Source organism: Puntigrus tetrazona, chromosome 13 (genome assembly GCF_018831695.1).
Source record: "Puntigrus tetrazona isolate hp1 chromosome 13, ASM1883169v1, whole genome shotgun sequence".
Taxonomy (NCBI): Eukaryota; Metazoa; Chordata; class Actinopteri; order Cypriniformes; family Cyprinidae; genus Puntigrus; species Puntigrus tetrazona.
In genome coordinates this window covers 18,715,654-18,741,587 of record NC_056711.1, presented here as the reverse complement: position 1 = coordinate 18,741,587, position 25,934 = coordinate 18,715,654, and the positions used below count along the sequence as shown (strand labels likewise).

The 25,934-nt window shown below is 37.2% G+C and overlaps 1 protein-coding gene across 7 annotated transcripts in view; it reads left to right on the top strand.

The window, feature by feature from the left end:
* The window catches only part of LOC122356886 (arginyl-tRNA--protein transferase 1-like), a 37,194-nt gene that overhangs the window by 1,955 nt on the left and 9,305 nt on the right, over positions 1–25,934 (top strand). For 3 of the 7 annotated variants that reach the window (XM_043255967.1, XM_043255965.1, XM_043255969.1), the window contains exons 2-9: positions 3,404–3,467; positions 3,989–4,051; positions 4,225–4,334; positions 4,954–5,052; positions 5,419–5,604; positions 11,705–11,913; positions 17,944–18,072; positions 24,457–24,489. In XM_043255967.1, coding sequence (XP_043111902.1) covers positions 3,404–3,467; positions 3,989–4,051; positions 4,225–4,334; positions 4,954–5,052; positions 5,419–5,604; positions 11,705–11,913; positions 17,944–18,072; positions 24,457–24,489 — 893 coding nt within the window. Of the gene's footprint in view, positions 1–3,403; positions 3,468–3,988; positions 4,052–4,224; positions 4,335–4,953; positions 5,053–5,418; positions 5,605–11,704; positions 11,914–15,547; positions 15,677–17,943; positions 18,073–24,456; positions 24,490–25,934 lie in introns of all 7 variants that reach the window. The other 4 variants (XM_043255966.1, XM_043255968.1, XM_043255972.1 and 1 more) reach the window with 4 other exon arrangements.

Below are 25,934 nucleotides of genomic sequence, written 5' to 3'. Positions count from 1 at the left end.
GTCTAGGACATGGAACTAATTGGTTTTATGTGCTCTGTATTTATTTTCATCACAGCCACCAGATAATGTTTCTCCATTCACCTTTATAATGATGCTGATGTTGACTGCTCACTGTAAAAGTGGTGCTAAACGTGAGCAGATGATCAAGGATTGCGAGGCTGCAGTGTTTTAATAGGGGACGAGATTATGTCTATGAATGAACGTGCTGGAGGAGATCATCTGAACCTGGTAATCTGCTCCATGCCACATAATGTGGAAAAGCAGAAGAAGGAAGCGTGCCTCTGATGCTAATCCTGACGTGGCTGGAAGCCATCATGATGGGAACACTCAGAGAGCTTTGATTACTTTCACCTGGCAGGTGTTCTAAGCAACTTGCTTTGTCTATTTTAGTGACCTTCACGGACATTAATGGACATTTTCCAGTAGAATTGCCATAATGTCGTTATTATTGGCGTGATTATAGCCAATCATGAATAATCTTTAAATCATGAATAATTCATTAAATGTCGTGACCTTCATAATGGTGACTGTCTCATTCGTTCTTCACATATACGAGGGCTCTGGCTTTATCTGATGACTCACACTTATCTAATGACGCCATTTCAATCCTGCCATATATGAGAATAGTTGAACCATAATAACTGATTGAAAGTGAAAGTAAGGCTGATGATACACTGGGGCCTGGACAACCTTTTGAGCAGTTTTGCAAGCTGAAAAGGGCTCAAGCAGCACTGCTCAAAAAGTCCCAGAACCTTTCAACATCAGCAGGAAAATTTGAAGCTTTTCCAAGTGAAACTGGATACGCATTGAGAAGTAATGTTGGACAGGACTCTGACGTATTCATTGCAAGTGTATTTGTCAAAACTGAGTGTTACATACCAGAATGGAGCTGAGGTGTCGAAATCAAAGAAAGGTTGATGATGTTGTAGATTTAGAGGTGGAACAAGCCGATTAAAACAATACGAAGACCGACTTTCATCATTCACAATGACTCTACGATGTTGATGCATTATCTAGGACTTCATCTTCTCAATCTGTTTTGTGTAATTCCCCCAATGTAAAATGAAAAATAAGTAAAGATATACGTGAGAGAGTAACTGATGTGAGTTTTTGGTTCGACCTTGACTTTTTCAGCAATATATATATATATATATATATTTTTTTCTCATTTGAATAATCTTGTGTGCTTTAATTTGCAAAGTATACTAACCAATTACCATGAATATCAGCGCTCCAGTGGAAAAGCTGGCGCTGGACTTGAGGACTGGCATAACTATACAGAGGTGAATGACTTTCACTTTATCACTCGCCTATCAAATTTATGCAATGAGATTGCGTTACACTGGGCTAATGCTTAACCCAGAGTAGACACAGCCTAAATCCTTTGTCGGACACATGCTTCTGTTTCAAAATTACGAGTCAATTGATTACATGAGTTCAACAACTTTATTTATTACAATTTAAGTTTATTAATTGATATATACGGTTGATTTCTGATACCAGAATGACAGTATTAACCAGTACTTAATTAATAATTATCAACTTTTATTTATAAACTACCATGAAATGAATCTGGACTCTTATTTTGAAACGATTAGCTGGCTTTTTATTCAAAATGAGGAGGCATATATATTATGCACACGTACAACTCTCATACAGTGACATATTGACATGTATTAACACCTAGTTATTATAATTCATTAACGGTAGATAACACGTTTTGAATGTGTGCGGCACATTTATTTCTTCTTTTGAAGTATAATAATTACATATTGATCTGTATTGCGATTTCTGACCACGTGAAATGATAATTAATATACTCCCCAAGCCCTGTTTGTGAGTGTTTTATTAAGACAATGTTCAGAGCAGATTATTTTAAATGATTTTCCTTTGTTTCAGATGGTGTGATGTATTAAATCAGCGACGCATTAATAAATCAGACAGGATGTGCTCTAGGCCTGAGCTGTGTTTGAGATGATTGCTCACCTTTTTAGGGCTTGTTTATCTGCCTTAAACCCTAATCAGGGGCTATTGTGCGACGAAAAACAGGCACGCTTGTATTGGTTAGATTAATGCATGATAAGTCAGGTAAAAGCAAACCTCTTTTGTTGTGGCGATCGGACTGATTTCGCTTAATGGCTGTTTCTGGACTGCGTTTTCTGTTTGTTTTTGTTCCCGAGGACTGCCGCCCTGGCCGTCAGAGCTCAAACGTTCATCAAAAGCTATTTGCTTGCTTTGTTTAAAGGTTTAAAAGACCATTCGCTTTCCCGTCTTATTAGAATAAACCGTGCTCTTTAACAGGGAAAGCTCTAGATTACAGAAACGGTGCGGCAAAAATCATGAACAATTAAACTACGTACGATGCTTTTAAGTTACTATACACAATGAAAACGACAAAACGCAACAAAAATGGGGATAAAATATATAACACATAATATCTTAAAAACATTCAAAGCATTATAAATGTAAAATATAAACGGCAACAAAATTATTGCGACTTTTCTGCAAAAAAATCTATCATGATGCTTAAAACAAAGCCTCAGTGTAAAAAACAAACCAGTAACAGTACAAATATTGTCTGATGTGCTAATATTATGCATTGAATTCTTTAGACTTTTTTATTGCTCAATATAAATAAATAAATAAATAAATAGCAATTTCTGAACAGGATTACTTTAACGCTAATAAATTAACTGATCTTGTCTAAACCATTCTTTTCAGCTGATTAAAAGAAGCATTAGCACCCCCTTGAGTCCAAAATCTCATTTATCAAAATATTTCTAGTCATTTTTCAGTAAAAAAAAAAAAAAAAAAATGCATGTACACGTGTGTGTCTCAAGTTACAATTATTTTAGCCTATACCACATTTATAGATCAGCCTGCCCTCATATAGCCTTTTTTTTAAGGTATTAGTCATTCATTTTTAGTTGTGGATATGCATCTTCAGTAAAAAGTCTTGTCAGTATTGTATAGTTTTGATAATTATGTCTGCAGTCCACACGGTGGTCTCTTTAATCGTCTGCGTGTCAAGATCTCGTCAGTGTTCGCACTGAATGCATTATAGCTCAGTCTAGATAAAGCTCCATCTTAACCCCACAGCCAAAAAACTGAGCCGATTCTCAGAGCTTTGAGGACTAATGTCCTGTTCTTGTCCTTGTGTGTGGGAGCTTAATTCTCCATGACGTCAAAGGAAACGTTTCCCTTCGTGAACAATGTGTCGCTGAGATTTACTCTCAGGGGTCCGTTTGAGGCTCGCCGCGTCTCGTATCTACATACAAGACAGGCATCGGATGCTCTCCTGCTGTGGTTCTACATGCATGCACACAGAGCTTCTTAAGCGTTCCCACATGTCTTTATTTAAGTGGTTGATCCTAAGTTCTAAATGCTGCTGTTCTCTCTCTAGGCATGTGGTCCCATACTATGTCGGTGCAGGACTACCAAGATCTCATCGACAGAGGCTGGAGAAGGTGCTGCTGATTATTATTGTCTGACCTCTGAGCTGCGTGTTTCAAAATGCGCTGATTAAATAGGTTTTCTTGCATAATGTCTTAGCAGGAAGCACTGTAACACACGGGCAGGATGCAGTAGTCTGGTCAGTGTAATGAGCTTAACACAGTGACTGAATCAGACATGCTCCCTGAGCTGTCTCGCTGACCTCTTACGACCAGACAAACGGGTTTCAGTGCCTGAAAGCATCTTTTTAGACACATTTTCTGGGCTCGATGTGATCTATGATTCAGTACAAAAGTGTACTTTTTCTAATTGAGTGTACAATGCCAGTTTTTTAATACTTACAATTTATGTAAAATGTTAATTAAAGAATTTAAACAACTTGAATATGATGGGGTTTTTTGTTTAGTAGGGAGCCCTTCATAAATGGCCATTAATCATTTATGATAATTCATGATAATCATTGGTTTGTGTATGCCTAATTTTTACTTTATTTTGTTTATCTCTCTCTCTCTCTCTCTCTCTCTTTTTCTTTTAGAAGTGGCAAATATGTTTACAAACCAATTATGAATAAGACATGCTGTCCACAATACACCATCAGGTAAATGAATAAATTTTTAATGTACCGTAGGGTATAATAAAATTAATATTGTCTCATTAAATGTATACGTTGCAGCTCAGAAACGCTAATGAACGCTTGGCAACATGTCAAATGTTACGTGCCTTTTTCACTCTCTTTATCTGTTAATGTGCTGTCATGTTTATTTTATGAAGGTGCCACGCTTTGAACTTCAATCCCTCGAAGACTCACAAAAAGACCTTGAAGAAGGTGAACAGGTTCCTCTCCAAAGGAGAGATGCCGGTAGAGAATGAAGGACATGAAGGTGAGAGCCTTTCACTGGATATCACTGCGAGATCCACACGCATGAGGCTGGGTGCTACGGTGGATGGTTATTTTGTCTGTGTATTGTAAATTAATTTTAAAAAGCTCTTTATTACTGACATTGACAGAAAATAGCATAAAATGTGTGACTGCCATGCTTTCCACAAACCGAAAAAATCATTTAATTTTAAGCTTTTGGTGATATTATTTAGTATTTATGTTAGAAATGAGCTTTTGATATGGCTTTGAAATGTTAGTTATAATGTTCACTGAAATCAAATGTTATTTAATATTATTTATTTTTCCAATAGAGGATCCAAAATTTCAGCATTGAATGCATGTTCAAAATGAAAACTGGGATATGCAATGAATCAGTTTAGTGAAACTAACCATTTGAATTGATTGACTCAAACTTACCAACTGTAATGCTGTCTTTGCTGCTGAACGCCCCAGAATTATATATCTGGTTATATATATATATATATGATTCAGCGTATTGCCCAGTCCAAGTATGAGCCTAATTTGAGAAGTTGCATCCCCAAGCCAGTGTTTTCTACAGGTGTAGCCTCTGTCTGTTTCTTATATCTTGTGGTCTGGTCTGATTTGGTTTGCCATCCCAGGTTTGTTGGAAGATATCAAAGGTCGTCTAAAGCCTCTCTCTTCCATACTTCAGCGGACAGTGGCTATAGCTGCAGGAAAAACCCAGTTGTTTTTGTCAGGTGCGCTTTCTGTGCTGTAGGCCAAACATTAACCGGACACCCTCCCTATCGTCCATGCGTCATGTGTTATCTCAGCCATATTTCGCCGTTTTCTTTCCGTGTGACCTGTGCATGATTTGGTGTTGTGCATGACAAATTTGATTTGGGTATAAGAAGTAAATTCATGCTTGCAGCTAGAGTCTCTTCCTCATCAAGACCTGTTTCATACCATGTAGACATGCAGATTTAAAGATTGCGTGAGCGTGTGTGTAAACGCAACCGATTGAGGTTTTCTTTTCGAATGATTTGCATAATTTGAGTGAATCCCTGCGACCGAGTGGCATCGTGAATGTTGGTATCTTAAATGCGCACGTGTTGATTCTTTAGGAGAGCCTATGGACTCTGTGCACGAAGAGGGTGTTCAGCCACCTCCTCAAGACCCTCTGAAAATAGACCGCAGCGAAGTACAGGACATCAGCACCAGCCCAGACACAGACACCGCCAACTCAACTGCACCAACAACGCCCAGAGATGACGCAGAGAAAACTAACGCTAATGTTACACCCAAACCAGGTCAGAACCTGCATCTTTAACTCTCTTGAGCTTTAGATAATTTACTGTTTGTGAGTTTGGATCGCTTCAGATGGCGAGCGAGTCATTGGACCGATTGGCTAATAACTAATACAGTATACTCTGAACATGTTCTTTTAAATGAAGGCGTTTTGAGGCCTCCCTGGAAGTTACCTGGGTGTGCACTCGCTGTTCGACAACCATTGCTTTAAGAAAAGCTAATGTTAATTTGACGGGAAGCGGTTATCAGTTCCTAACCAGACTGTTAACCGGAAGATGTTTCTCTGAGGAACACAAGAGGGCAGCATTGCTTCAGACATAAATCTGACGAATCCTCTTTTTTTTTTTTTTTTTTTCCTCTCCCCCCTTTGTCCCTCTGTGTGTTCCTGAAAGTATCGCTTTTCATGCATAACAAAATTTGACCCCTTACTAAAATGAAATTTCTTTAGAAACAGTGTTATGCTTTATCAGAGGTATCTACTATTAGTCAACAATTTCGCTTTCCTTTACGTAAGCGTATAATAAATTCCCCGTGGACTTGAGGCATTAAAAACTGCACATCTATGAATAAGGCAAATTAAAAGTCCCGTGCACCTACAGGCCCCTGGAATGAGCTCCCCCGCGGAACAGGCCGGAAATGGGAAGGATTTATAGAGCCTCCCGAAAGGAGGAGAAAACTCTCGCTCTCTCCATCTCTAAACGGAAACCACCTGGTGACAATTTTATCGCAGCTTGCTTTATGACCATCTTTACGCCTGAGTTATGTCTGTTGTTAGCGTTGACGCAGACGGCGCTAAATGACTGATTCCGCACTGGAGGTTAACACCGGGGTTATAAACAACAGAGTCTGTGAATGGTTTCGCTGGACATTTGAGCTGAATGGAGCGAGTACATGTGAACGGCCTCAGACCTTCACTCGTAACTCATGTTAATGAGAAACAAAGAAAGAACAATTAAAACTAGATTGTTTTTTATGACGCTGTCAAAATCTGGAAACTGTATTAAGCGGTTTTAGGTAACTGCTGTGGTGTTTCTCAGTTCTTCATAGGATCTTAGTAATAGTAGTGAATAGTAATAACGTCAGAATTTTTACAAATCTTTTACGTTCACCAAAACTGCATTTATTTGATCATTTATTTTGTTTTCTATTTGAATGATTCTAATATATAATGTGATTTATTCCTGCGACGCAAAGCAGATATTTCAGCATCATTATGCCAGTGTTCAATATCACATGATCCTTCAGAAATCACTCTAATATGCCGATTATATGCTTAACATTTAGTCTTTTTATTTTTCACGTATAGAGTTAAAGTAACTGTGTCTTTTGATCAATTAATGCATCCTTTTGAAGGTTAATTTCTTATAGATGAATATATAGATTTTTAAAACCCCAAACATTTGTATCTGTATCACAAGATATGTTTTGGATGATTGCAGAGTCAAAAGGCCAGTCATTTGTTCAGTTGATTGAATTTTCACCCGTTAGAAATATTTATGGACTCGACATGAGACCATATTTGAAAGCCCGTAATGCGGACGTTTAACAATAAAAAGGGATGTGAATGGGAATTGATCTGCCTGGATTCTATTGTAAAGAGCATAATAAACGTTGCACTAAAAGTGACATGCATTACACAAGTAGATTTTGATTTCACCTTGTCCGAGCGCTTCAGTCTTGTGTGTTTGTGTGTTGATTGCCAGTAAAGGCTGGTCCAGGTAGTAAAAGTGTTTCTCTTCTCCACGCCCCGTTATTCCTCTTTCCATATGTTTTCCTCTCATAAAGGAGTGTGCCAGCTCTAATTCACCCAGCCCTGACTCATCCCCGCACGGCAAATATACCATTCCCTGTCCCCTCAGGGAGTGTGTGTGTGTGTGTGTGTGTGTGTGTGTGTGTGTGTGTGTGCGCGTCTGAAGGAATGTGTCTTTGAGTTTCTGCTGCCTGTACATTAGCGTGCGTAACCGTATATGTGTGTCCGTGAGTCCTCGAGGAAAGGCAGTTCTGGACTTTTTACGAACTGTTAAGTGCTACAGAGGGAGAACGTGTCTTCCGCAGGAACAGATCTGTCAGAGTTTATCTCTCCCTTGCACACAACGTCCCTCTCGCAACGGCACGTGTTTACTGCTAAAGGTCTGCGTGACCGGTCAATGGTTCTAGCCAAGCGTGATAATATTCACTGATTATAGGTCAGCATTTGACCGTGACCTATTTAATTATTCTTAAATCAGTCTGAGCTGTGTTCACTTTGGATTCAATAGGGTGCAATGTATGTTTATATTATTATTATTATTATTATCATTAGTAGTAGTTGTAGTAGTAGTAGAAGTAGAAGAGTAAATATTATGAAAATTATAGATATTATAGTTTAGTGATTAATCGCATCCAAAGTAATGTTTTTCTGTATATATGTGTACCGTGCATATTTATTATGTGTGTATATAAACACATTTGCATGTATATATTTAATAAAAATGTTTTGTTTAAATACGTGTATAGTATAAATTATATGAATATAAATATATACATGTAAAGACGTGTAAATATTTTCTAATTATGTACTGTATGTGTCTTTATATGTACGGGTGTAATAAATATACACAGTTTAGTGTACACATAAATGTACTTTGGATGTGATTAATTGTTACCCAGCACTATTATGAATATAATTCTGAATTATAATGTTTCATGTATTTATTTTAATTAAAAAATATTCCCAGCGTGAGCTTTAATGCATTTTATTCTTGCCTAAGAATCTAAAAGGATTATAGGTCATTGCAAACACTATATTAATTTATTTCTTCTGCATGTACTTAATATACTAACGTTTTTTTTCTGTCCGTACAACGAAAATCAATGGGGTTCGATTTTTGTTTAATTTAAGTCATGCGTGTTGAACTGTCCCTTTAAAAAGGCTTGTTGCAGGTGTTTTTTTGTTTGTTTTTTTGCTGTTTTGGAATATGATGTAATGTGAAAAGTGCTATAGTAATATTTTTAAAGTGACAAAGTGATTTGAGTTATACAAAGGACCACAAACCCCTGTCAGCCATGCCATTCATATGATACTCTACCGTATTGTAACCAGCCCGGTCCGCTCCAAGTTCAGTTAAACAGTGTGAATAACAGAACGCAGGCTGTCTTTGTCCAGAATCCAGCCCAGCGTCTGCTCTAGCTCTCTCTCGCTCGTGTTTACTCTGGTTTGGAGGAAAGCCATTCAACATCTCTATCATCCCTTTTGCCGTATTTACAACCCTGGCCGGAAACATTCCCTCCTCTAAGTCAACTGGAGGTATTAACAGGAAAAGAGGGAAGAATGAATGTTAAGAAAGGGCTAATTGTCTCAATGACTCTGGCTCTTTGTCGGAGGAAGTCACAGAGCAGCGCTCGGAGGTCCTGTAGGAGGTCCCACGTCTCATGCGAAGCGTGTAAAGGCCAGATTTATTTGAGGAAAGTGTAAATAGTCTGTTATCAATGTGCTTTTTAAAGCTGGTTCAAATCTGTGCTTTGTGTTGCAAGTGTAACTAACAAGCTGCATCCGGTTAATGCTGCATTTCTAAAGAACTTCCAAGACATCTTAGAGTTTATTGTAGTTTTAAATTAAAGAATGAAAGTAAACATTGTTTTTGTGTTGCTGTTCTCTCACATGAGTGAATCTATTGAAACTTGTCCAGAACAGTCAACCAGGATTTTATTTACTTTATTTACTTGTGGCATTATTTTATTGTCAGTTTACTTATTTTAAATTAAATAAAAATGAACTTACAAGGAAATAAATATAAATAAATAAATATTTTAATAATATTTTAATGTAATTTCATTTATAAGAAATAAATAAATAACTAAATATATATATATTTTTTTTCTTATATATATATATATATATATATATATATATATATATATATATATATATATATATATATATATATATATATATATATATATTATAAAAATATATATATATATATATATATATATATTTATTTTTTTTGTAATATAAATATCTTTACTGTCTCTTTTGATCATTTTAATGCGCACTTACTAAATAAAAGAAAAAAATATATCAAACTTCATTTGATACTATAGAATAAAATACAAAAATGTTTTTACACACGGGCTTCCTTTTCTTAATAATTAAATGTTAATTGATTTGTATGCTTCTGACAGGTTTTATGAGAGCGCTTAGCTATTATATCTCGGATGGGTTGATGGCAGGCGGGCAGGCTGATACTCGACGGCGGCTGGCACAGGGACAGGCAGGAAATGGCCCTGCTTTCCTTATTGCTCCAAACAGGATGTCGGCGTGTAAACTGTTGACATAGGATGCCGGGAGCACTCCGAGTGCTGGCGTCGGTCCAGAGAGATTGAGCTGGGATACAGAGAGAGAGTGTGAGAGGGAAGGAGCGAGCAGGTTATTGTACTCTATACAGATACGTACTGCCAAAGTTCAAAATGCATTATCACACGTAAACTGTTTAGCTTACACAGACCAACAAATGAATCACTTTTTGTTCTTGACCGCTAGAACAGGATGTGAAGCATTTCATTTTGCACTTCTGGTGTCAGATATGCGTGTCTGTTTTCGTAATAGCCAGCTAATCAGTTCGAAATGGCCTACAGGCGTGTTTAGAGACCAGAACCTATAGCAAATCCATTGCAATACCCAGCAGCTAGCTGTTGTACGCCACTCAAATACTTTAATAGATAGAAATGAGATTATTCTGCAGAATAGGAAAACGGCCGGAGCGTGCGTCTTGCACCCTATAGCGCTCTCTCTAATCTTTTCTCAATAGTAAATGGATGGCCGGCTGCCAGGGCTGAAACAGTAACTGATGCAACGACCCTCTCTGCCTCTCCTTTTCCTGACCAGCCCTGCCTGTCGTTCTCGATCTGGGATTACCACCTCCTTCGGTTTCCTTCAGGGCAAACGAACAACCGCCTTGACACTTTCATTGCAACCTGCGAGCGGCCTGAACGATCCTCGCAAAAGCAGCGGGAGTCAACAAACAGAGCCCTGTTGTTTTACAGCTGCGATGATGTCATGATATCAGAGGAGCGCAAATGACTTCCATCTAAACGGGAGGACCCGGGCCCTCGCGCTTAGCTAGTGCAAACCGCTGGACGACTCATTGGAGCGCACGTAACCCGCTCGAAGGAATCGCGCTCTCCTACCGTTAGCGAACGTGCCCGCGAGCCGCTTACGGAAACATGCTCTCACACCCAGAAAAACGGCTCCAAATGTGCTTCAGACCTGTTATTGATTATCCCTCTCCTCTAGCCTACGCTCCTCTAGAAGTAGTTGTCCGTAAATGGACGCTTAGTTTTGTTTCAGAAGGGCATCCCGGCCCGCAGGTTTTTTAGACTCCCGCTGCTGCTTTTGGCTCTTTCGGGAGATGTCAGGTTTTCCACTGTGCCAAACTATTTATTTGACATATTTTAGACTCGGGGTGTGCCTCTGCCTGTGGGCAGACGCTGTTAAAAATGACACACGCCGCATATAGCTGACCAATTCAAGGCAAAATTAAAATCGACCCCATTACTTGATCTCAGTGTGCTTGATTTATCTAAAGCATATGAATTCTAAAGCATTGCAAGTTTAAAAGCTTGTAAAAACACCCATTTGGCACCATTCAGTACATTAATCATAGATGAAATCAGTTCTCCACCTACAATTTGCTGTGTCATTCAGAAATGCGTCACAAAGAAAAATGATGCGAATACCGTTTCACACCACTTTGAAAACATTTCATTATATTTCTTTTGTGGATTTTTTTTTTTTATACCACCAATAATTAAACCTATACTTTTATTCGTTTACTATGAAAACATTTATAATGTTGCAAAAGACGTTTTCAATTTCAAGTTCTCTTGACCTTTTTACTGTTTCTAAGAGTCAGTGAAGCAAATTAGCAATGATTTCTGAAGCATCATGTGACACGATGCTGAAAATTCTGCTTTGCATCAAAGGAATAAACTCTATTTTAAAATATAATCAAATAGAAAGCACAATATTACTGTGAGATAAATGCTAATGCTTGCGCTGCCAATTGGTGATTTAATCAACTCACAAATATTTTCTATGATTTGTTTTCTTCTAAACTCTAGGTAAGGGAGCCGATCCCACCAGGCCTTTGTGTCGGAAAGCTAAGGACCTCAGGAAAGAGAGACGACTTCAAAAGGAGCAACAGAAGCAGCAAGAAGCAGCGTCTTCCTCCGTCAATCCCACCCCGACGAAACCTTCATCCAGTCAGCCCAAATCATTGGAGGAATTCATTACCGAGTCGTTACCCAGCGACCCTCTGCACCGTTTAGAGGTAACACATCGACTTTGCTTACGTGTATTAATACTTTAAATAACCGAAACAGGCCAAAGCAAGAGAGCATGCACCAATCTGATGGATCTAATAGGTGCAACCATCAGACCCAGGGGTTTGAGTCTCCTGGGTAAATGTTCTTCTCAAAAACAATCCTCTCCTGCATTAGCTGCGATTGCTTGGGTGAAGTCAGCATGGGTAAACAGCCAATGTTTTTGCTTTCTAAGCAAGTCTGTATGAAAGACCATCTCATACCCCAAACGTCATTGTCCCTGGAGACGGCGCTGGTCCGGTTCATCCCTCAGTTAGCCTGTCGACTGGATTGATTTGATTGACTTCAGTATGTCATTCAATTATCTTAAGTGGATAGCAGTCAATGTCACTGTCATCTGAACAAGGTTAGCGGTTCACTTCAGAAACGATACATGACAAAATTCATCCAGAGTCAACAGAACTCTTTTGTTTCATCACGTCCTTTTGCATACAAACGCTTTTTGCTTTTATTTATTCAAAAATGTAATGTGCGTGACAGACGCTTGTGTGGAAATCTAAACCGTCCGAGCCTAGTTTGACGTTAGTTAAGCTCCGTCCTTGTAGTCTGTTTGTTGCCACTTATCTCTCTGGCGCGCGGCGTAAATGGATGTGTGTGGAGTATCGCAGTTTTCCTTCAGAGACCTCATTATTTTAGCGCTTGTGAAATGGGGGTGTTAAGGGTAATTTTTGTAAATCTCAGTTGTGGGGTCATTAAGCCCTCTAAGAGGGACCTCGGAGACAGCCAGCCTAATGAGATGTTTACATACAGCCAATCAGACACGTGTGGAGTCATACACACACTGGAAGCGAAGCATTTGTTGTTTGACAAGGAGAAGATTACTTTAAAACGACCTTGGCACATTTCACATCTTTGGATTTTGATGAAATGAAGGTTCTGTAAGTATTGAAAGAATCATTTACCCAAAAATGAAAAATAAAGAATTATTTTCTTACATGATAGAAAAAAAGGAGATCTATGGTTTTTCAGAAGTACTAGTGTCTTCTGAAGTTATTTAAGTCATTATTGACTGATATGCCTCCTCTCTTCCTTTACTTTCATTGTATGCAACTGATTTTTTTGTTGAGATTAAATGTTTTATTGAGGTTATATTTTTGTGCACAGACTAATTGTCAAAGAATGTTGTTGACGCACAAATATTAAGCAGCACAACTGTTTTCAACATTGATAATAATGACAATGAAGACTGGAGTAATTATGCAGAAAATTCAGCTTTGTTCGTGGGAATAAATTCTATTTTTAAAATGAATCCCAATAGAAAACTTTTGAAATGTTATAATATTTCACAATGTTGCTGTTTTTGTTGTATAAATGCACACATAAATGCAGCCAAACTTTGTACAATGGTGTATTGTTAGAACGTCATATTTTAATATTTAATAATATTTTAATGTTGCATTGCCTTGATGTTAAAAAACCCCCAAAACAAAACAAACACACACCAGAAAACTGTCTGTTGTAATCATTTTGTGCTTTTTGCTCTAGGTTAAGCTGTACTGAACCCCAGAACAAGTATATCTGCGTCTTCTAATGATGAATTATGACGGTTATCAAAATAGCCCAGCTACACCTGCAGAGGGCAGTAGAGGCGCATCATAACCCCACGCTGAATATCTTGTCAAGTAAAATTTGTGGAGTTTGCTCCTGCCCTCTTTCACCCCCTGCATAATTTGAGCTCTCCGAGCTGTTTTGACAGCGCTTCGCTCTCTTTGTCTTGGTTACTCCTCACACACTTAATCAAATGTCTGCATCTCAAGAGAATCGCCCTGCGGATTAAAAGACTCTACTTGTGTTTATCTGAAACAAAAGTCGCAAATATCTTCATTAACTTGGCCAAGCAATAATAAGAGATGTCCAGCGAGGGCCAGATAAAATAAAAACCGAAGCTAAATCTCCCAGTTCTGCTCTTCTGGGGAACTTGTGAACCATAAGCACCTCGTCCAATGAAAATGTCTCTGTGAGAGGTCCTTTAATTAGGAACAGCTTTGCCAGTCAATTAAATGTTTTTGGAGGATTGGATTTTGATTTGCCGCCTCACTTCTGAGGCCAGTTTGTCCTTGTGCAAACACAGATGATCCTGTTAGATGTCAAGCTCTGTTTTACTAATCAAACATTACACCTGATCCCACGCAGTTCGCTTTAAACTGATGTCAGACTTTTACACCCTTATATACAGCAAGCTAAACGAGAACTAGTCTCTAGTGTGCAACAGAATGACTCGCCTTGTCATGTATTTTAATAGTTGTGACCTGCATTTATTCACCCTCAAGTCTTTCATGAGAATCGGTGAGGTTTTTTATTAATAACCTGGTGTTAAACACCTTGACCTGGCAACCTTACTTTTCGGGCTACTTCAATTCTAGCATTATATGTAAATAGCTACTGGATGAGTGAAAAAAATCATTCTCCTTAGTTTATATCATATAGTAGTGGTCATTGTTATTATATCCTTTCATCACATCCTGTGTTTGACCGTGGTTGCTAATGTGATGTAATGAAAGCCGGTTCAACTGTATAACAGTAAAGAGACACTTATATACGGAGATGGATTCATCATTAGTGCAGGAAGCCGTATGTAATCGTCTTCTCTACAGTTTGCGTTGCATGAAGGATCAAGAAGTGGTTCTTTATCCATCAGTGGGTACACATTAACAAGTAATGTTCTTAAAAAAAAAAGATAGGTTGATAATACTTGATTATAGAAACTATATAAAATTAGAGAGACTGTCAAAAACACGTCATGTTTAGTCATTTGGGTTATAATTTTTTTTTTAAATATGACATTCACATGAGTCAACCTTTTACAGACACCGTCTATAAACTTTTCTTGCTGAACCCATGCTGAGTCTCACCCAAACAAACAAAGGTTTTAATACGACGAATATGAATTACTCTCGCGTATGTATATGTATGTTGTTGGTTTTTTTGCTTGGTTTTGTTTTTTTACATTTCTTTGACCATTAATTTGCAGATATGCAAGTGAATGTCATGAAATGATTCTATAATTCTCTGCTAAAAGGGTAAATGTAAATCAAGGTTTATTATTGTCCACTGGTAAAAAACAAAAACAAACTAGTTTTTGAGTTTTCTCAACTTATTTTTGTCTGAGTTTTGAGTTTTTGAACCTGTTGTATAAACATAAAAGAAGACGTAAAAAAATCAGATGAATCTGGTTGCCCTAAACATTTAAGTTCTCTTAACACTGTGTGTGTGTGTATATATATATATATATATATATATATATATATATATATATATATATATATATATATATACAGCTACTTTATAGTAAGGAGTAAAGTAATTAAAGTAATTAAATTTAAAGTAATTAAAGTCATAGTTTCACTATACAAAAATATTAAAGTGAAGACATGTTCTTTACCTGTTTCATGATATTCACTTACGTTATTTTATGTAAAATACTGAGTGTACAATTTATTTATTTATTTTTCCAAATCATAAGATGTTCCACACTCACAGTTCTCCAGCAGTGTTGTACTCTTAACTGTTTCTTGCCATGTTTCTTGGCAACGATCTGTCATTTTTCTGTTTAACCCTCTAATGCTCATCCTCATGTTGAAGGTGAGGCTGGTGCGCTCCAACCCTCCCAGTCCACAGTTCAAAGCTTCGTTTGATGCCTCGTACCAAGTGTACAAACTCTACCAAATGGCCATTCACAAGGACCCGCCTGACAAACCTACTGAGAGCCAGGTCAGGGGATCCACTGCTGAAGGCCTTTCTCTTAGCTGTTGAGCACATCTGACATGGCCACACTTCTGCTTTGGTCTTCAAACCAAATCACATTTTGAGGATTTTGACTTGCGATGCACGGAAATGCGAAAGAGCGTTAGGCAGAAATGAAAGCATGTTGGAAAATGGAAGTAAATAATCACAGTGCAGTGACTTTAATGAGCAGTGTTTTAAAGTAACGTTTAGGAGGAGGAAACCTAAAGCAAGCAGACAGGAAATGAGGAAAGTCTGAAGCAGTAAGAAGTGAAAAATGGAGGTAAGCCATGGAAACTCCATGAAACAGTATGAATCTAATCCCGAAAAGAGGGCGAAAGAGAAATTGGAGGCAAATGAGGAAAACGCTCTCATCCGCACCGCGTGTCCGTGTAAAACGAGGAGCTTGTTGCTGCTGAGATGTTTAGGTTCTGATGGGGATGTTTTTCTTCCACTTTCCTTTTCTCACACCAAACTAGGAAGTGGAAATTTCAGTCAAACGCCATCTTATAGGTAGTGCACCTTCACTGAATGTTGATTTACGAGCTCCTGTAGTTTTCCTGCAGCCTCATTTTATTAGAATTCTTGTTTTCATTGCTGTGTGGTTGGGGGACACAAAAGGATGAGTGGAATAAACGGGAATGAGATGAATACTTCAGAGCTTTACATGAGCACAACTCTGTTTTACTGTTTGCAGCTCTTTTTGAAATGTTAGTAATTCTTCAGCAATTGCGAAAAATTAGTTAATAAACCTTAACAACCAGTGGCATGAGTTTCATATTATTATGATTATAGCCCGTTTAGCTGTCTGACCCACCTGGTTAGCTCTTTTGGAAAATAATGAAACTAATTTTTTGTCACTCAACAGTATCTCAACTAGGGTTGTTGCTGGAGAACGTGTATAACACGTGCTAGCTTGCATGATGAAAACATTGTTATGAGTTGAAGTAAGATATTTAATTAGATCAGAGACTATAGAAAGCTCTGCATGAGATGTTTTGTTGTTTGTTGGACTGAATTGGAGGGGTTACATTTCTGTTCTTTCTGCCCTGGCTTCATGACAGTTCAAAGTTGTTGAATTGTTTGAGAATGCTGTGTGTGTTTGTGTGCGTGCGTGCCAGGTTATTGATGCCCTGCTGCATCTTTTTGTCCGAAACATGCTATTTTTTGAGGGGGGCTAGACATTGAAAAAGATAGACCAAGCTTAGAATGGGTGTTTTTTCCCCCTTTATTTATTCATTTCTTTATCTTAATTCAGTCAAGGGGACACTGCTTATCCCTCCGCCCCAATAACACCATGTTACCTGTAATTCTTTGGGTTCACTGATGGTCTGTATCGTCAAAGGCATGTGATTTTTGTCTTGAACAAAGCTTCGTAGCCCCGGTGCACCAGCCTCACCTTCAGCCTCCCGTTTCCCTACATTTACCCTCCATTTACCCTCCTGTCTTACTCAACAGAAAACAAGCTAACCTGCGACATATATTTGTATATCTCATGCGTTTCAGTGTCCTTTATTTAATGTAAACACGTATAACACAGTATATTTAGAAATCTGGAGCAAAAGAATACACTGTTTGAATTCCGCATATCACATTTATGCATTAATGACAATATTAGTCTAATTAGACTGATAGTTTATAAGTTCGCTGATATTCACCATTATTGGCATGGTGACAGACATATTGTGCATCCAAACAAACAAATTCTTTAAATAGTTTGTATGACGCTGAATTAGGAACATAGTGAAGTAAGACATCTTGGGAATGCTTTTTGGTTCATATTTACTCTTGGGCTATATTTGTGTCAGAAAATTCTATGACGATTCTTAATGCGATCTTTATTTTTTTCCCCCACGTTGAATCCGACATGTTTAATTCCATTATAAACCACTTTCATATGCAAAAGAGACATTTTCACATGCTAAAAAGTCAGAATGCAAACTGTGCAGTTAGTGAAAAATATGAATAAGCATGTTAGGTTCAGATCAGTTTCTGATATGGGTCAAATTTAAAAGCAATATGTGAATATGAACCCAAAAGCACTGCGTATGTGATGTATACAGTATACTGTGGAAATCATTTCATTGCTATTTTTGTATTAACCGCTCCCCATTATCCACGCATTCTTGTCCCTTTTTCCTTCGTTCTCCCCATCCTCCATTGTTTATGTCCGTTTTCTTTTTTGATTTCCTACTATCCTTCCGTCTTTCGTATTCAATCGCACTTCCTCTGATCATCCCTTCATCACTCTGAAGGTGAGGCTAGTGCCGGTCAGCTTTGAGGACCCGGACTTCTCGGCGTCGTACGAGCAGTCAGCAGCGCTGTACACACGCTACCAGATGACCGTTCACGGCGACGCTCCGTACGAGTGCGGGGAGAGCGAGGTACAGACTTAAACACGTCACTTTCACTACTGCACGAAACACCCGACCGTCTGACCTGAAGCCCTGCTTGCTAACACACACACACTTGCACGTACTTCTTAGGTACACATTAGTTTCTTACTAGACTTCTGCTCATTCTCTTGCTTGGTCATTTATGATCGTTGCTCTTTGGTTAGGAACAAACTCCTAAATTCTAAGTGAACAACGTCTAACAACCACCCAGAAGACCCAAGCAATGCCCGGGCATCCACCCATGCTCTATAACCCATATAGCAGTAGCAGAGAATTTTTGCATTGGCCAATTTTTTAAATGCATGTTGCTGACATACAAGATTTAACTTTTAACATTTTTTTTTTTTTTTTTACATATTTTGTGCCCATCTTTGTATCTAATCAATGTAATTTTTTAAATAAAATAACTCAAACTGTATAAATAGTTTTTGTTATTTAAATTAATTTAATTTTTAATATTAAAAAAAGCATATAATAGTGCCGACATAAATTGTAATAGTACTATAAATTATGATCAAATATATATAATAGTAAATAAAGCTGTAAATGTAGCATTTAATTCAGCTGTTCAGTGTGTTGCTTGCTATTTCTTGCATTTTAATAGCAATGTGAAAATAGTTTCAGTTCTATGCATCATTTTCTGTGCTTCTTTCCGAATGCACTGATTTTATAATGAATCTGCCAAAACTCTAGTGTTTAAACGAATATGTTGAAGAATATATCCTGTGGTGAAGAGCTAAATCGGAGGCTTGATATTTATATAGATTCCTCTAAGAACATTGCTCGACACAGCAGGAGCTTTATTATATGTTTGTGTTGTTGAGGGAATGAATCTAAATCTGTAATGAAGATAGTTTTTTTCTGAGCAGATTTTGGCCCATATATAGTTCATGTTGCACAATTCAAAGTACTTTATTAATATAAAAAGTTCACAACAGTCATGCGGTAATATAAATGAATGACAGTTACAAATGCAGATTTAAATATTTAACCCACAACATCTTGCCCGTCTGCATTCAGCTGTATGGATTGGCCAATAATAATTCACCTGTGTTTTGGTAGAGAGTGAATTAGGGCTGGGTGGATCTGTTGAGATGCAAGCGGGTAAAACTCTTCTAGCCTGTGTTATTTCAGTCTTCGACTGGGCCGGGCCAGGCACACACGCCCTGCTCTGTGAAGCACGGCCATAACTCAATTATGTGTCATAAAAGAAGCAACATTCGCAGTCTCGGAGCTTGTGGGGAGTCTATACGTTATTAATACCCTGTTGGGAGGACAAAGGGAGGCCGAGGGTGATCTGATTTTATATGAAGAGTTACTGTGTTACATTGAAAAGCTACATTGAATGTCAAACAGTATATAGTGCAAGTGATGTTTAATTGTAAATATAACCGATCGCAGAAGGTTTTTGAATCTTTGGGGTAAGCAAGATGTTTTTTGGAGTGTAATGAAACCTAATCGTGTCCTAATTCTCCTTATTGCATTTAATGAGTCTCTCAGAAGTCGGTCAGAAGGTTAATTGCTTTTTGATCTGAAGTTAGTCTACGTTCTGTACATTTAATTTTTAACTTTGCAGTATAGACTCATGCCGTGTTGTTGTAACATACTCTATGCTAATGTTCAAGTTTGCTCACCAAGGCTACATTAATTCGATCGAAAATTATATTAAAAAATTTTGTGCAGTTTTTAAAAATATTTGTCTTCTATAGAAGGCCAAAAGCTAAAACTACAATTTTTTTTTGGCGTAAACAGGCTTCCATAGTTTTCTATATTTGAAAATTTGATTTATTCCTGTGCCGAAAAGCAGAATTTTCAGCATCATTGCTCCAGGCGTGATCCTTCAGAAATCTTTCTCATATATATCGATTTGCTGCTTAATAATAATTTCATATAAATTAAAACCAGTGCTGCTCAATATGTTCGTGAAAACTGAAAAAAAATTTTTTTCCAGATTCATGAAATAAAGAACAGCAAGTATTTGAAATAAAATTTGTCTAACATTCAAATGTCATTACTATCACTTTTGATCAGTTTAATGCATCTTTGCAGAATAAAGGTTTCTTAAAATCCACTTTTTCTTACTGATCAGCTGTTGTCATTGTGGAGCAAATGCAACAGAGCATGCTTGTCAGTTCCCCAGTGTTTATGTCTTGTTAAGTGAATAACACGTCTGCTGTAACGGCACAGGCGTCAGAAGGGAACTTTAGCACCCCTTCGAGACCTCAGCTTTTTTCACCGCCACAGTCTTACGCTTGCATTGTGTCGGCCGTGCGTTTTACGTTTGCATACTTGTCTAGAATCAGTTTCTGGTCCCAATCACTCACTCTCTGTTAGGACAGCGCTTTAGTCGACATGCGCTGAGGGTGAACAGGATGTGGACCTACTTGACATTCTCAGTAACCTGAGAGAGGCCTTTGTCCCCTTAGGCCTGGAAACTGGCCCGGCTCTGCCAACAGCAAATGAATAAATCCTCATGCTCGTAAAATGTGGGAATTAATAAATAATAAGTCGTCAGAGCCGACCGTCTCCTGCCAGATTCTTCCCCGGTGCTATAACAGAGCTCTATTTATAGCGTGGAAGGTGTGCGTATGTTTGCATTGGCATTCCACGAGAAATGAGTCTATATGTATAAAGTGAGGTTTCTTCGAGTCTCTAAAGTTTCTGTTGTCTCTCACGCCATTGCTTCATTCCTTCTCCTTTATCGTTGTTCCTTTATTTGCTACCTCCTCATACCCTGAATCTGACCTACTTCAGCCGCTTTGTTTTCCCAGCTTTGGGCTTGGTAAAAAAAAGTTTAGATTTAGTAAAATGTATTTATTTATATTTTTAAATCTCCAAGACTGCATTTATTAGATCAAAAAATACAGTTAAAATGTGAGATGTTATTACAATTTAATGTAACATTTTTCTCTTTGAATATATCGTAAAACGAAATTTATTCTTGTGATCGAATTCTGAATTTTCAGCATCATTACTCCAGGCTTCAGTGTCACTCGATCCTTTAGAAATCATTCATATATGCTGATTTGCTACACAGAAAACATTTATAATTATTAAAATAAATTATATATTATAATAGATATTTTTGTGGAAATTGTGGTACTTTTTGTTGTTCAGGATTCTCTGTTAAATACAAATGTTAAAAACAGCATTTGTTTGAAAACCTTTGTGACATTCTAAACTTTTCAGCCGTTTAATGTATCTACTACAGTCATTTTAATTTCCTTACTGACTTTGCTTACTGATAATTCAGTAAATGAAAGTGTTAAAGATTAAAGTAAATGATGGAAATATGCGTTTCCCTCAAAATCTCAGTGGAAATGAATGAATTCTGGTCATCGTGTTGCTTGAAGTCAGCGTGGACGGCTCTTTATTGGACAGAGACACACACAGAATGATTTTTGGGCAGATTTTCAGCACAACAAATCCTGTTAAAACTGTATATGCTCTTCTTAATGACACATGAACTAGTTATACAGTGTAGCAGAGATTTACACATGTCTATAAAAATCTTGTAAGGTCTCAGACTTTCTACATTAAGTGTTAATATATGCATTTGCTGTTAAATGGTGCGTGGCATTTTCCAAAACGAGCCGTTTCTTTTCTTAAAGCTCTTTCACTTGAATGTATTTTTCTGTGCAGGAGAACATTAACTAGTTAAATGAAGAATGCTGTTACGTTATTACCTCTCTGACAGACGTAGGTTGATCTAAACGGTAGATTTCATGGTCTGTTAAAGGGCGATCCCTAACGTTCGCTAAGTTCTGCCCGATTTCAGATTAGCAGAGCTTTAAATCCCCGCTGAGCCATTTCACTTCCTACGTTTGGTCAGAGTTCACCTTTTTGCTTTCACAAAAGGCCATTTTGGAGCATTTCAGAACATTTGGAGAAGGGCTACGGAGAGAAGGGCGCTGGTGAAAGAAACACAAATGCTTGTTTAACGTTTGTCGCGTGCGATATAGTTGACAAATAACAAGTTTTTCTTTCAACGTAAAGATATTAAAGGAGGACAAAAATATAGTGCAGAACATTACTTTTCTCCACACCGGGAATTTATTGCGTGGTAAAAAGTTGGAGGGGAGAGGTTGGTGATATCGAACTTGGTTTGGATTGGTACATTTGGGTTGTTGTGTTTGTGTTTTGTTTTGTTTTGTTTGTTTGTTTTTATCATTTTTCTACTCCAATATTTATTTTTATTTTTCATTTTTCCATTATTTCCTTTTCTTTTTCTATTGTTTAATTTTAATTGTTTGTCTTTTTTTATTATTATTATTATTATTATTATTATTATTATTGTTTTTATTTTTCCAGTTTGATTTCATTTTGTTCATTTCCATATACTTTTTTTTTTATATTTCAATCTTTTTTTCTTTTTTTATTATTTCTTTCCTTTCTAATTTATTATCCATTTTTTCATTTTTACCTTTTCATTTTCTTCTTTTGCATTACTTCCTTTTTTCCCATTGTTTAATTTTTTTAAATGAGCTTTCTTTGATTTCCCATTTAATTTTTCCTTTCTTTTTTCCTTCTTATTTTTGTTCACCTCAATATTATTTTCCCCTTTATTTCTATTCCAGCGTTCCATTTATTTATTTATTTCCTTTCCATTTTATTCATTTTTTTGTTCCATTTCATGTTCCTTTACACACTTTTCCTTTTTTCTATTTCATTTAATTTATTTTCTCTCCTTTTCTTTTCTGTTTTTGTGGGCATCTTAATGCTGTCCAGTCCAAGTTAGTAAGCAGGCAGGGTCACGGCTGCCAGGCTCCAGGAGATCAGTAAGAAGACTAATGGAAATATGCATGGCTGCGTTGCCCTCTCTCATAGAGCCATTACCCACAAACCCCCCTGTTGAGTGCCTGGCAGAACAGGAGCGAGTCTTTGCCAGCTTCTACCCCCCAAGCGACTCACCGCATCCATCCCTCTCCCGTATCCCATCTTTCTCAGCTCCACTTTCCCAACAATGCCTTTCTCTTTCACAACCGCCCCGAGAGGTAAACAAATTGAGCCTCATTGCAAAAGACTCAAAAATTGTTGATATAAGCCATACAGTTTGGAGAATATTCCAGAAACTGCTCTCTGAGAACTGTATATACGTTTAAAGTCTTTTAAAGGAACCAAATACCATAAATTGTTTGGTTGTGGTATACGTAGGACGACTCTTGATTCCCAAACCACATACGCTGCTAGTTCTCTAAACATCACAGATGCAGAAATCACCATATGGAGTTTGTAACTGCTGACTAATTCTCTCCAACCCTCTCGCTGTCCAATAAGCGAAGCCACTCACGCTTGTTTTGTAGCGTTTTAAACCACAGGAGCCTGCTTTCGCCAGATTACAACCAGACTCTCTTTTTGTGCATCTCTATATTACAGATGGGCATGAAATATGCAATTTGTGCGAGTTTGTTATGTGGAACCAAATGCGATTCTATCAGGCTCATTCTGACGAAGATCTGGAATCCGCAGCATCGTTTGATGTTTTCTTCAAGTCTAATGGAGTCTAATGGATTCAGTGTGGATGAATTGTCTTTTAGTTTGTAAGAACTGCCCTTCTCTTTCGCTCTTTTAGTTTATGGTGTTTCACCATGTTAGTGTCACAGGCCTGTGGATCTGCATCGACATCCAGCTAAAACAGCCGACACACACATGCTACCAAAGCAGTGCCAGTGATCATGGACTGGCATCTAAAACTAAGCCCACAACAAAACTGAACTTCAGGATGATAAACCTTTATTTACAAATTAGGTCAAGATGGTTAAAAGAGACCTAGCATGCCTTATTTTTGATGGAGAAACACGCTTTAACAGGCTTTAACAGGGATAAAGTTACCCTTAAATAAACATCTTGCCTTTTCTCTGCTAGCCGGTGACTGCCACCTCGCTTCCGCCAAAGCAAACTAATGACCGAACAGCTACTCATCGTGAAATTAAAACATTATTGAGTGTCTTGCATCACCGCGATTACAAAAGTTGCAGTTGTGTGTGTTGATAAAGAGCCAAGTTTATTTAAACTCTCTTAGATAAAGCAGAACTGAAAAAAAAATCTGTGAAGATTTAAAGCATTGATCTGCTTGTTTGTTCACCGCTAACTACTAGCCTGAAACCGCAAAATGTCGTTTGCAGGCATGTCGGCATGAATCTTTTCTCATTAATCAGTATGATTGTGTTGTAGATGCAGTAAAGCATTAGTTGTCTGATGAGGCGTTTGTTAGCAGCAGCCACAGAAGAGAAGTTTGATAAAATTACCCAAAAGGCCATCTCAGATGTGCTCAGCAGTATCCATGAGACTTGCCTACCAACCATATCTTTTGTATTCGGTTATATGTAAATGAATGAAAAATAACACTTTTCTACCTCTTTTCCCTCACAGTTCAAGAGGTTCCTCTGTGACTCTCCTTTAGAGGTAAGTTTTTATGTATGCATTTATGTGTATATATATATATATATATATATATATATATATATATATATATATATATATATATATATATATATATATATATATATTTCAAACCTAAAGTAAAACGTTAGTCTAGGCCAATTCAGAGCATTTCCCTTTGAAGTTGCACAAATCCAGTGCAGTCTCAGTTCAGATGATCAGTAAAGTATGCATATAGTTTTCATTGGCATTCATTATAACTGATTTTGCGCAGAACCTCTTACATAGTTGTTTTTTCTTTTGATTTCAAAGGAGAATATGACGCAGAGGTTCTTGAGAGGCTTTGTGAGATACTATGTGTTTATATAAAACCTTAGGTTAGCAGGACATAAGAGTAACGGTGTTAATTTTCCGGAGCGTATAAGAGAGCCTCAGTGAGACAAACAACATGCGGAGACGGCTCTCTGGGTAGCAGTGTAATTCCTGGGTTGTTTGTTTGTCGTGAAACAATGGAAAAAGTTGAATGTGTCGTACAGACCGAAAACACATTTCTGTGCAGCGTAGCGTGGCCACACACACACACGGAGAAAAACAAAGAGCTTACTGATGTGAAATTGTCCCTGACAGATGATGGAGTCTCTGTCATGTCCAGCTACCGTCATTAAACCATCCCCTTCTTGTGCTTCTTTGTTATTGAGGAGCAGATGAGGACAACGTTTGTGGTTGTTTGGGATGTTACAGTGTGGTTGAATGGAGAAGGTCAAACATATTATTGCTTTTCCATTAGAAAAAAAGGTACTTTGATTTGTGGTACTAAGACTTTTTTTTTTTTTTTTTTTTTTTTTTTTTATGCTCCACAGTAGTAGCAATACCTCCTAGTGTCATGTGCTGTTGAATATATTTCTGATTAATTTCTGAATCAAGCAATGTTATTTTAATATTATTCCTATTTTTTAAAATCTACTAATATACGTATTATGTATTTATTTTTATATTTCTGTTTTCCATTTTAATGTTAGAGTAAATTTTAATAATGTATTACATTTTATTACATTTAATATTTATTGGGATAGTTTTATTTTACTTGATTTTTAATTCAGTTTTAGTAATTGTAATCTTTCAGTTGTTGCCTAGTCAATGTTTTTTTTTTTTTTTTTTTTACTAAAAGGAAATTTATATTTTTTTAAATTTTATTACAGCTTTATTTTAATAAAGAAATTAGTTTTTTTAAGTCATAGTAATATTAAATAATTATACAAGTTATAATTAACTAAGTTTAGGACAATAATACATAAATTTTTTCATCGACCATGGCAGGACTATTTTAGTATCTATTTTAGACTATTTTTTTATAGTGATGATAGTGCAGTTTGCATTTGATGCTTAAATAAGACGCGGACCACCATTCAGTCACATTCATCTCTGGGGTAAACTTATTGGGGTATAACAGTTTACTTGTATTTAAAGCT